We start from the raw sequence: 13,483 nt of genomic DNA, 5'->3' as shown, positions 1-13,483 counted from the left end.
AAATCTTTTTCTGTATTTTTTTACCAATCTGTCCTCCACAGATAAATACTGTACTAAAAGCATCTAGTTTTTACCAAGCCAGATTTCTCTCAACCAAGGATGAAAATGATTATATCAATAGCAATGAAAAAAAGTCCTTTACTTGGCTGGTTACCCCACATAAGCTTGGTAAGATTTTATGTAAGACATACTTTTATATAAGATATGCTTTTATATTCTTTTATAATGCTCCTAAGAGTTTGTTATACTATTTCTCTACTATAACAAATTTACCCATTTCATAGTACCACCATCCATTCTCTCTCCCTCTTTCTCTATATATATAGATATAGATATAGATATAGATATAGATATAGATATAGATATACTTAGTTGTATTTGAACACAATATCTTTATTTTATTTATTTATTTTTATGTGGTATCAAACCCAGCACCTCACACATGTTAGGCAAGCACTGTACCACTGAGCCATAACCCCAGCCCCTACAATACTCTTTTATCACCTAAATCCAATATACCTGGGGATAGGAGTAGGGAGTTGAATCAATTTCTGACTTTAAAATTTCCTGTTTTCTATGCAATTCTCAATTTACAGTTCTGTACAATTTCAATCACTTTTACAATTTGCCTCAACTTAGATCCCAAAATGATCACTGCTTTCTTGAATCTTCATTCAAATGACCCTGTCATTCACATTTCTTGCCATTTCAGGTACAATCAACATCACCATTACAACTAAAACCCTGCAGAGGAGTAGCTATGACAACAGGTCATCCATGGGTCAGGATATTGGTTGGAAGGATACATTAATCAAACCACTGCTGGTAGAGGTATGAACTTAAAGGAAAATTGTGGTCCTTCATGTTGATTTCAGCACTGTTTGTATAGCTAAGATGTGGAATCAACCTAGGTGCTCGTCAGAAGGGGAATGGATAAAGAAAATGTGGTTTATATCCACAATGGAGAATTATTCAGTCATAAAGAAAAATGGAATCATTTCATTTGAAGAAAAATGGGTGTAATTGGAGGAGAACATGTTATGTGAAATAAGCCAGATATAGAAAGACAAGTACCATATACTCTTTCTTATATGAAAAAGTGTGAAATAAGCCAGATATAGAAAGACAAGTACCATATACTCTTTCTTATATGAAAAAGTTAAAAATGTTGATTTGAAAGTAGTGATTACTAGAGATTGGGAAACACAAGGAAAAAAGATGAGGATAGAAAAAGGGCGGTTATATTTGCTCACAGTGTATATCACATTTATGCATGGAAATGTCACACCGAACCTCATAACTATGTGCAATTAATGTGTGGTAATTAACAAAAAAAGAAAGAAAGAAACTTAACGGGCTTTGAGGCGAAGCCTACTTGTATTTCAAAATTTTTTCTTCATAAATAGATATTAAGTAGATGTTTCAAAATTCATAGAAATGGGTTTTATTCACTTATATAACAATACAGCACAATATTTTAATAAAATATTTGGGACAAAAGGACAGAGATAGCCATTTATTCCACTCCATAAAGAGAACATTTGCAAACAATGTTTATTATTCTTGAAATTGAGCAACAGAATTTTGGAGATTGAAGGATTTTTGAGAAAGTTCTTGCCTTCAGCTTTTGTAACACTCAGCTTCTTCTTTTATAGCATGCAAAATAAAATTTTCATTTCAGCATTATCTTGGACTTAAAAATTCATATATTCATTACCTGTTACAAATTTTTCAGAATGGTTTATTCATATATTATTATTAATTTACAAATGTTCTGAAATTACTTGAAAAGGAAATTAAGTATAACTACCCTCTCTTCTTTTAACAATTAGCCTGAAGGTATTAAAAAGGAGGTGACACAAGGCTCACTTATTTGCACGAATGGTAAGTAGATATCTTTACACAGGCTTACTGACATGGCATTGTTGAATGACACCTCCATTTGTCTTTGGGGATTATTCTTTTTTATCTCTAATATGTGGCTACTGGGAAAAATTAAGTTACTTTCAAAAATTAAAGTTTAACATCCTATGTATCAAGGTAATTGTAAAACTTAGGTCTTCCTTATTTCCTACACCCTAAATCAAAAACCAGAGCATCCTAATTTTATTAAATCTTAATTCTACTCCTGAATTTCTTTCCATCTAACCCTGATTCTTTCATCAAAATACTCATGATTACAAATGTTCTGTCCAAAGACCACCACCAGAGTAGAATGATCTCTAACTACTTCAAATACATAGCTTCTAGGACCTTCTCTTGTCAGCCTATCTCGGAGCCAAATTATGGTAAGTCTTTTTTCTAACTACTACATCACCAAAGATTCATTACTTACCCAGAGGTTTGACTCATATCTATTGTCTACAAATCTTTCCATTTCACCAAATTCAACAACTAGCTTGCCATATAAATAACAGAGTACAACAAATATTTTTCTATTATCTAACTTATTTTTCAGTGGTTACTATTTTTTTGTTTCCTTATTTGTTTGAATGTTAAAAATGCAAAATTCTTCTAATCAGAGAAGCCAAAAGTCTCATTTTATATTCTAGTATCTTATCACCTCAAGGAGTATACTTAGGTAGTAGAGCACTGTAGCACCTGTGTAGAAATTATATTGACCCTGAATTCAAAAAGTCTGGATCCAAACTAGATGTTCTCTTAACTTTTTTTCTGATTGCTTTACAGTTATGAATAAGCAATAAGAAGATATTAAGTAATTTATTAATAACATATAAATTATAATATAAACCCCTGGCTTTTAAAACAAATGAGAGTTTAAAACAAATGAGTTAATTGATGAACTTTTGTGTTTCTTAGGATCCACAGTATCTCAAACAATAACATTCACTTCACCAGAAAATCTTGTGAAAGATTCACTGAGAGTTTATTGGTCTGTTCTTGGTAAGTCTGAAATACTATGAAATGAGGAAATTATACATAGGTTTAGAAGAGGAAGAAAAAGCATTCCTGTTTTTGCCCTTGTTCTATTTGTTAGCTTGTCTGTCATCTATTTGGGTTCCATATATATCCTTCTAATTTTATGATTGATATTGATATATCTGACTAGATATTCAACTACACTCAGAAATCAATTGTCAGAAACTTTAAAACATCTTGATTTTTGGGCCTCTTACCTTTCCCTTTTTTAACTGAGATAGAGTCTAGCAATATTGCCCAGGATTGGCAATCCTCCTGCTTCAGCCTCCTGAATAGCTGAGATTACAGCTTGGTGCCACCAAACCCCAGCCTCTTTCCTTTTTATAAAGGTCACTGTAACTCTGGTACATACAATTTAGTCTCACTATTGATATTTCCATCTGGTGTCTTAATTAAAGACCACCACAGTAAAGAATAGTTCTGATGTGCTCTCAGAAACTAGTGATTTTCAGAACATAGCATGTAGGACTAGTAATCACTGGTATTTCACTCCTTTTGATTGGAATTATAATACTGAGGCAGAAGCAAATAACACTCCACACAAAGGTAGTGGTTCTTGCAGGCCAATGATCACGGGCAGACAAAGCCTTTTATTTCGCTCTGCAGGCTCTATAAACATAGTCATCTTCAAATAAATGCAAGATCTTGAGGCTAATCAATAACAACTAATAGATGCTTTTGGACAATTGCCCAAGGTAGTTTTAAAATGGAGATCTGAGGGATTCAGTGGAAGGGCTCTGCACTGCATGTGACATTATGTTTAATCCTCTTGTTGCCGAAGAAAAAAGATGGTCTAGAAAAGTGCTCATGAGCAAAACAAGTCAAATCAAAAACATCTTCCAACCTCCAACATCAAAACCCAAAATATGGGGGCTTAGCTAAGCTTACACTTTAGGCAAATCACTCTCATCCCCCAAACTATGCCCTAACAATAGATTGCAAGCATAATTATATTCATGGCAATCACCCCAAAGCATTCCATGATCTTATTTGTAAATAGTTTAATTTATTAAAATGGTGTTGAATTTACTTTGCTAATATTTTGTTGAAGATTTTTGGGTTTATGTTCAGCAAAGTTACTGACATACAGTTTTCTCTTCTTGAGTAAATGCTGGCCACATAAAATAAGTCTGGGAATCCTCTTTAATGTCTTGAAAGAATTTAAGAAAATTTGGTTTAATTATTCTTTAAATATTTAATTGAATTCACTGTTTAGCCATCTGATCCTGAGCTTTTATTTGTTTGAAGACTTTTTTATTTCTCAATCTTATTACGATTATTTTCTATTTCTTCATGATTCAATCTTGGCAGGTTGTTAATTTCTTCTAGCTCATCTAATTCATTGGCATATAATTATTCAAAATAGTTTTTTATGATTCTATATATCTCTGTGACATCCATTCTAGTGTCTTCTTTTTTGCTTTAAAATCTCTCTGATATTAATTATTTGAGTCTTCTCTCTTTTTACTCAGTCTAGGTAAGGGTTTGTCAATTTTTGTTTTTCTTTTCAAACAACCTGCTGCAAGTTTTTTTCCATAATTGTTTTCTAAGTCTTTATTTCGGTTCTGATAATTTATTTTCTTCCTTCTGTTGGACTTAGTTCTTTTTGTAGTCCCTTTAGGTGTAAAGTTAGTCTGTTTATTTGACATCCTTTATTTTTATCAATGTAGGCATTTATTGCTATAAACTTTCTTCTTCAGCTACTTTGCTATATCCGTAAGTTTCTTGTAGTTTGTTTCCATTTCTCTTTTTCTCAAGATTTTTTGTTTTCTTTTGATTTCTTCTTTGATTCATTAGTTGCTCATAAGTGTGTATTTAATTTCCACAGATTTGTGCCTTTTGCAATTTTCCTTCTGCTGTTGATTTCTAGTTTCATATGATTTTCATCAGAACAGATGCTTGAAGTGATTTCAATCTTTAGACCGTGTGCTTTGCTGTAACACAGCACAGCAGATAAGAAAATTGACTCTCACAGAAGGCTACCTAGATTTGAATCACAGATTTACCACTTGCTGTATCATTTTGGACAAGTTTCTAAACCTCTCTGTGCCTCATTTCTTTATCCTTTAAATGAACTTAATAATATCACTTACTTCATAAGCTTGTTATAAAAATTAAAATAAGATGCATAGATACCTCCAGATACATAGCCAGACTATAGAAGTGCTAGGAATTGACAGGAAGTGTGTAGGGAAGGGACTGAGTCCAGGAACTCTGAATCCATATTGATTTGGCTTATTCCTGACTCTGTTGCATCTTTTATGAATGATGGCAAAATATTTTTAGCCTTCTCTGCCTCTATTTCTACATAGATAGGAACTGTATTTATGTTATTTTTCTAGGGAGAGTGAATGAATTAGTATGAGTAAAGTGCTCAAAACAGTATCTGCTACATGTTTCATAGATGCTCAATTGAGGACCACATTTTGTGTCTTTTGATTGACTGACATTTTCTACTTTGTCTTGGGACCTCTTAGGACTTTTGATTCCCACAATCTTTTTAGTTCTTTTTCTCTTGACTGTGCTGGTTGGGATAACAATTCCCCCCCCCCCTTACTTCTGTAAATAGTGCCTTAAATTATCTTGCTAGTTTTATGGTATGGCCTCAACAAACAGAAGAAAGAGAAAGCTCCAATAATATTTTTTTAAAAAGTTATCATGAATATCCATAACACAGAAATCTTGAGCATAAACTAATTTTATTTATTAATTTTTATGAAGCACATCATATTGACTTGATTGTCTTTTCAGGAGACATTCTGGGTTCTGTCATGCAAAACTTACAGAATTTTCTCCAGATGCCTTTTGGGTGTGGAGAACAGAATATGGCCTTATTTGCTCCTAATATTTACATCTTGGACTATTTGAATCAGACTGAACAACTCACAGAAGAGATAAAATCCAAAGCTATTGGATATTTGACCACAGGTGAAACATTTAAAAGCTCTATTTTGTTTATCCCAGTTAAATCTCTGAATCCCAGCTGTTTTGCTTATTAAGTACATAAATGTACACATATATACAAATATACATATATATATATATATGTATATATGCCTATACATGTATATATTTATCCACATGTAATAAACATAAATATTCAATTAATCAAATTTTTCTTCTGGACAATTGCTTTTAAACGGAAAAATAATAACTCTTTTCTTATTTTAGGATATCAGAGGCAGATGTCTTATAAACACTCAGATGGATCATATAGTACCTTTGGACATGAAGATCAACAAAAAAATACATGGTTTGAATGTATTATTTATATCAGCAGTTAACTTGATATTTCAAAATATGTCTACTTTTAAATGGATTTTGGAGATTTTCTAAAAAGTATGGGTCCTGTCCTCCAAAGTATCTATATTATTTTAACAGGACTCTTGAGCTCTTGGATCAAACACTTATGGAATTTCTATATTTTATTTACTAAAAATGCATAGAAAATAAGCAAATCATTAGACAATACACAGTCACTCAGTGAGACAGGATAAGGGATGGGAAATCACACTTATTAAATAGCAAATTATTCCAATTGAAACATTAACATCTTCCAACTCATCTTCAAAGATAGGTCCAATATTGCTTGTGCTGACTTGTGATACTACTCAGAAATCATGTTGTATAGACATGTACTCTCTTAATGGCAAATGAAAAAAAACCCACTAATTTGATTAGAATAATAGTCGCCAAAAATAGTGCAATAAGAACCAATGCAAAATAAATTAAGCATAGGTTATGTTTTTATTGTAAACCTAAAATATAAGATGATCAATGTTATGCTAGTTGTTTTAAATTTTATTCCCATATGATTAACTTTTATTTACAAACACATGTTCACTCCTTGTTAATATGTTCTGAACATTAATATGGTTTTGAGATATAAAAAGATAAATAGTAATTAAAGTAATCATTGTTGTTTCTTTTATAATAGAGTATAATTAATCCCTGTAACAACCCAATGGAGCAGGTAACATTATAATGCTTATTTTGCATATGAAGACATAGTCATTTGTCTGCATCCAAATTTCCTTTTCCTCCTATAAAGACATAAGGCACGTTAGATTAATGTCTAAACAAATATTCCACTTTTACTTTGTTACCTCTTTAAAGACCCTGTCTCCAAATACAGTTACTTTCTGAGGTATTAAGGGTTAGGACTTCAACATATGAGAAAGAGGAAGATACAGTGCAGCCTATATTTCAGAGAGAGTAAATATATTTTTCTAAATGTACTCTACTAATTATGTGGTAGAATTTTAATGTCTTTCCAGAATCTGACCTTTTACCCTGCTCTAATATTTTGCCCCTCAGTACTATATAATCTTTGACCTCAGAGTGTTTGCAGTACACTGGGAAAGAAAATAAAGTACATTGGAACACAACATGGCAAAAGATGTAATAAAAATATACACAAACTGCTATGGTAACTCAGAGGCAGTAAAAGTTCCCCAGGAACTGTATAATGACGTGTTTGTACACATTAACATGTTGATGAATCTGACCTAACACTTAACTGTAAGGAATATAAGTCTAAAAGGGGAAAGGATGCATATCTAAGTACACACCTTATTCATCATGTCTGGAGGAGCCATTTCAGGTAATCTTCTGTGAAAACAAGTCATAAATGCCTGAGCTTGACTGCTAATAGGTTTTCTTTAAAAAAATATTTATTTATTATTTATTTAATATATGACAGCAGAATGCATTACAATTCATATTACATATATAGAGCACATTTTTCATATCTCTGGTTGTATACAAAGTATATTCACACCAATTCGTGTCTTCATACATGTACTTTGTATAAAGATGTCTATCACATTTCACCATCATTTCTAACCCCCTGTCCCCTCCCTTCCCCTCCCACTCCCTACCCTATTTAGAGTTCATCTATTCCTCCCATGCTCCCTCTCCCTACCCCACTATGAATCAGCATCCTTATATCAGAGAAAACATTCAGCATTTGTTTTGGGGGGGATTGGCTAACTTTACTTAGCATTATCTTTTCCAGCTCCATATTACCTGCAAATGCCATTATTTTATTCTCTTTTATTGATGAGTAATATTCCATTGTGTATATATGCCACATTTTTTATCTATTCATCTATTGAAGGGCATCTAGGTTGGTTCCACAGTTTAGCATTATGAATCGTGCTGCTATAAACATTGATGTGGCTGTGTCCCTGTAGTATGCGTTTTTTAAGTCTTTTTGGTATAAACTGAGGAAAGGGTTAGCTCGATCAAATAGTGGTTCCATTCCCAGATTTCCAAGGAATCTCCATACTGCTTTCCATGTTGGTTGCACCAATTTACAGTTCCACCAGCAATGTATGTGAGTGTGCCCTTTTCCCCACATCCTTACCAACACTTATTGTTGTTTGTCTTCATAATAGCTGCCATTCTGACTGGAGTGAGATGATAACCGGTTTTTGATTTCCATTTCTCAAACTGATAGTGATGATGAACATTTTTTCATGTATTTGTTGATTCGTTGTATATGCTCTTCTGAGAAGTGTCTGTTCAGGTCCTTGGACCACTAATAGATTTTCATAGGTATAACTTTATGTAACTTCTTAGACATTAAGAGAAGAGAAATGCAGGAAGTCTACTTTGGCTCAAGGTACAGATAAAAGAATCTGAGAATACAACATAGTGGAGATAACCCTTCATCTGGGACACATGATGAATGGGGAGAAAGAAAAGGAGGAACATGAGCCAAATGAGAGGACATTTGAAAGGAATCGGATATATTATGAGGCTAAAATTTGGGGAAGGAATTTTCAGGATGTGAAATTCAAAAATCCAGTTGTGTCCAATCACCTATGCTAATAAGAAGTTTGTCTTCCTCTCAATGTTTATTATAAATATGCACCATATGTAATTTTTTTCCAGGCTCACTGCATTTGTATACAAGTCATTTGCACAGGCCAAACGCTACATTTACATTGATGACAAAATTCAATCTCAAACACTTATTTGGCTCTTAAGTATTCAAAAATCTGATGGCTGCTTCATAAATCATGGCAAAGTCTTCAACAATGCTTTGAAGGTATGCATGGAATTCTACCTTACAGTTTTCTATTCTTTCATCATGATCATTTAGTGACTCCCAAAGTACCACTTTGGGAAATGTCTACTGTAATCAAACTGGAATTTCTACTCACATAAATTAACTCTCAGGAAAACCAGTAATTTCTTTTTCTCTTCACAAATATATTATTTTGTTTCCATCAGTCAGATTTAAAACTAAAAGAATCTAACAGTAGTTGTGGGGCACTGTGGCAAGATGACTAAGAAAAGTATTAATGGAAATAAAAAATGTAAGAGAACCCAGATAATCACCAATAATTTAATAGTTAATCATTTAAGAAATTATTCTTGGGCAGCTAAGGCAGGAGGATCACATATTTGAGGCCAGGAGGGAAACTTATGACTGGGGATGTAGCTTAGTGGTAGAGAGCTTGCCTAGTTTGCATGAGGGCCTGGGTTCAATTTTCTGGATCACACATGAATAAAGGTTTTTTTCTTAACTTTTTTTAATTATTAGAATTTAATTTGTTGAATTCTCACTTGTTAATATCCCCAAGGTAGTGTTAACAAATGAATTTGTCTTTTATTTCTGAGCTTTTCCTAAACTTGTATTTTCTTCATAATTATCATGTGTTTATAGTACATCACAGATTTAATATAAAACATTTACCAAAATATTATCCCTATGTCAACAACTCAGAAGCAGCCACTGTTTTGGCAATTGTTTCCTTCAGTCATTTCTCCAATGCTATATAAACATAATTTGGATTATTATGTACTGATTTTTTTTAATCTTACTTTTTTGAAACCTAATTTATAATAATGATTTGCCATTCCATTAGAATAACTTAAAATCATAAAATAAATATCTTTTTGTATACTCCATCATATGGATAAATCATCAATTTTAAAATTATTTGATCTTCTTGTATTAAGTGAAAACAATAAATAAGTTGAATATTAAATACAAACTAAAGTTACATAAAAATTCTTATATGTTCTCCGATTTTATTAACTTAAGGACAGATATCTACAAGTAAAATTTTTTGAAGTTCTAAAATGACACCAGACTGATTTCTAGTAAAGTTATGTCAATTTATATTTTCTCTATGTTGAGAGTGTCTATCTGAATCATAGTACTATCACTAAAACTGAGCAATATATGTATGAAAACAGTCTTCAAAAATGTAGGAACACAAAAAAACTGCTTTATTCTATTTCTGTTTACAGGTTAAACAATTTTTTTTCACATGATTACTTTCCATTTATATTTTCTCCCTTGTAATTTTCATTTAATCTTTGGAGTAACTTAGATTTTATTTACTACTAGATTATTGTATAATCTAAAAATCATTTATTTGTCTACTCTAAATAGTTTACCATTTGTATCACCTCCTGATAATTACTGTTGTCTGGGCTTTCTGATTTTTGAGGCCATTTATATTGATGATGAAGTTCAGTCTCAAACTCTTATTTGGTTTCTGCTTTCTGTACTTGCTATGATTTCTTTCTGCTCTGCTTGTTCTGTTGATCAACTTGCCTTTCTATTTTATGCTACACTCTTTTAATCATTGTAATATGTTAGTCTGCATTTTCCATGACACTTTCTAGGTTCTTTCTGGGGTGAGGATGAAGGAGAGAGTTGGGAGATGTTTGCAGAGCATCTTATGCCTCCTTTGATTTTAAATACATTTGTAGGACCATAATTTATTTTTCTAAGTTATGTTACTATTTCTATAAATGCATTATATTTTCATGCACTATTTCCTAATTTATGAGAAGTATCTTTTGAGGATATGAAAATCTTTGCCCCCCAAATTAGGAAAACATATACAAATCTGAAGTTTCCACAATACATTACATTTATTTTTCCATTCGTACATTACAATTATATGTAATAGTAGGTTTCATTATTCCATAATTGTACCTGCATATAATATAATTGGATCAATCTCATTTCCCTGTACCTTCCTTTCCCTCCCCTCTGCCCTTCACTATCTGCTTGCTCTGATCTTCTAATCCTCCTTCTTCTAATTTTATTATTATTTTAATTGGTACATTATAATTATAAAGGTTGACAATACATTGCATTTCAAAAGAAAGGCTTCTTTTCCCCTGAATTTCATGAAACTGACCTGATCATGTTTTATTCAGGGAGAAGGTAATGAAATCTCCCTCACTGCATATGTCATCAACGCTCTGCTTGAAGCTGGTCATCCAGTCTCAGTAAGTCGCTCACAAGTGATACCACTAACTAGCTTCTTAAGAATTCAAAACTTTATGCTAACAATAAAGTAATAGATCTAAAACTGTATGTTCAGAGCTATTGCAGAATACTGCTGAACCAATTTCCTTCTGTTAGATTTAAATACAAGGTGTCCCCAAAAGGTATTGTGTGGGATGATGCAAGAACATTCAAAGGTAAACTGATTAGATTATGAGAGGTGTAACCTGATTAGTGCATTAACTCACTAAAATGGATTAGCTGGGTGGTAATTATAGGAAGACAAGGTGTGACTGGTGAAGATGGGTCACTAGGGCTGTGACTTTGGAGTTCATATTTTGTCCTTGAGCAGAGCTCTCTCTGCTTAATTACTATCTTGTCCTGAGCTGCTTTACTCTGACAAGCCCTTCAACCATGATTGTTCTGCTTCATCTCAGGCCCACAGCTGACTGTGGGCTAACCCTCTGAAATCTTGAGCCAAAATAAACTTTTCCTTCCAAGTATTTATTTAAACAGTGATTTAATAGTCAAATCACACTGTGCAGGTAGAACTATGCAGATATTAAAAATAAATTCATTGAATTTCCCTTTGAACATTTCAGCACAAACAAGATTCATTCCTGATTTTTTTCTGGTAAAAACACACCTTCCTGTATTTGGACATAGGTTTTCATGTGCAAAGATTTTTTCTTTTCCTTTCCTTTTGCAGTTTGTGGCAGTTCAAAAGGGTCTCCAGTGCATAGAGGCTGCATCTAGGAAGAGAGTTCTGACTACCTATGACCAGGCTCTTTTGGCCTACACTTTCAGTTTAGTACAATATAAAGACAAAAGAGAATTCTTCATCAATGAGCTGAGCAAGAAAGCAAAGAAAGCAGGTGAGTGCCTTTGACATCTTTGGAATCACATGTTGAAAAAGAAAAATGGGTAGAAGGGGTATAATTAACATCCTTTCATGTTTCTTTATTTCTAATTGTGGGGTTTGCACTCCCTCAGATATCACTGGTCCAGTTACGCACATATAAAATCCTGTGCTTTGACATAGGTGCTACTACTGACTTCTCTTCACTTTTTCTCAGATGGCTCAGTGTACTGGGAACTGGAAGAGCGAATTTCTATGGAAGGCTCATCCTCTTTCAACTATCCTCAGTCTTCCTCTGCAAACATAGAGACAACCTCTTATGGCCTACTAGCCCTTCTTTCCAAGCCGAGGCTGACTTCAGGAGAGCTGTCCAGTGCTTCACAGGTTGTACAGTGGGTAGCAAAGCAGCAAAATTCCTATGGAGGTTTCTCCTCCACGAAGGTAACAATATCTTTTCTAAATCTCTAAGAAAACTGAGCACCTAATTGACCTTGGCAGTGTTGGTCTTTTAATGCATAAATTATATTTTTCCTGCCGGTGGCCGGGGAGCAGGTGTTGTGGTTCAGCAATAGAGCGCTCACCTAGCACGTGCGGGGCCCTGGGTTCGATCCTCAGCCCCACATAAAAATAAGTAAATAAAATAAAGATATTAAAAATATATATTTTTCCAATTAAATTTGTTATCACTATTAAGTTTGCTATCCTTATTTCACCTGTAGCTCATAGTAATCTTTAATTGGTGTACACTAATCGTATAGAATAGTGGATTTCAATGTGGTATGTTTACACATGCCTATAATTTTTAAATTTGCTGTGTTTCAGGTTTTGGGGAATATTTTCTCTAGTAAGAACTGCAAGTATTTATTCAAAAGATAATTAGCTTTTAATTTTTTTCTGTATAGAAGAATGCCTTTTAATGCAATAGCTTAACACACAGTTCAACAAATTCAGTCAGTTCAAATTAACTTCAACATATTACAAAGAACTAAGAAGCCTGGAGGGGCCACCACTTTGGGGAGGAGGGTGGGAAGGCAAATTGCTTCCCAGAATGGAAGGATACTGACCTCAAGGAGCCCCCTCTCCCCATCCCAAGAGGTGTGTCCATAACCACTGGGCTCTTGCAATAGCTTAGGTACCTCCATGCAGAAGGCAGCAGCACAGAGTCAAGGGCAGAGCCATCTAAGGATCACAGCTCTGCCTTCTCACCAGAGCAGGGCCTGGAAAAAAGGCACTGGGGCTGACACAGAAAACTGTGCCCAAGACAGGGTAGGGACAGCAGCTGCAGCACTGGAGAACCAGCTCAACAGACTACTTTGGGTGTAGGTGGGCCAGGGATTTTAGCTTCTCCCCCACCTCTACCCAGGAGCTAAGTTCAGATTAACTGCAGAGAGGTAAGGTCTGATGCAGCTACAAAGGCAGCATTC

The 13,483-nt window shown here is 33.7% G+C and overlaps 1 protein-coding gene across 1 annotated transcript in view; it reads left to right on the top strand.

Moving 5' to 3' along the window:
* The window catches only part of LOC143398356 (ovostatin homolog 2-like), a 60,312-nt gene extending 47,785 nt beyond the window's left edge, over positions 1 to 12,527 (top strand). The window contains exons 20-29 of the mRNA XM_076855324.1: positions 42 to 168; positions 713 to 831; positions 1,833 to 1,884; positions 2,821 to 2,904; positions 5,692 to 5,868; positions 6,112 to 6,193; positions 8,839 to 8,995; positions 11,131 to 11,202; positions 11,910 to 12,075; positions 12,277 to 12,527. Coding sequence (XP_076711439.1) covers positions 42 to 168; positions 713 to 831; positions 1,833 to 1,884; positions 2,821 to 2,904; positions 5,692 to 5,868; positions 6,112 to 6,193; positions 8,839 to 8,995; positions 11,131 to 11,202; positions 11,910 to 12,075; positions 12,277 to 12,527 — 1,287 coding nt within the window. The remainder of the gene's footprint in view (positions 1 to 41; positions 169 to 712; positions 832 to 1,832; positions 1,885 to 2,820; positions 2,905 to 5,691; positions 5,869 to 6,111; positions 6,194 to 8,838; positions 8,996 to 11,130; positions 11,203 to 11,909; positions 12,076 to 12,276) is intronic.
* The last annotated feature ends 956 nt before the right edge of the window (positions 12,528 to 13,483 follow it).

The sequence above is a fragment of the Callospermophilus lateralis genome, chromosome 4, assembly GCF_048772815.1.
Source record: "Callospermophilus lateralis isolate mCalLat2 chromosome 4, mCalLat2.hap1, whole genome shotgun sequence".
In the NCBI taxonomy this organism is placed as follows: domain Eukaryota; kingdom Metazoa; phylum Chordata; class Mammalia; order Rodentia; family Sciuridae; genus Callospermophilus; species Callospermophilus lateralis.
This window is presented reverse-complemented; position numbering and strand designations above follow the sequence as displayed.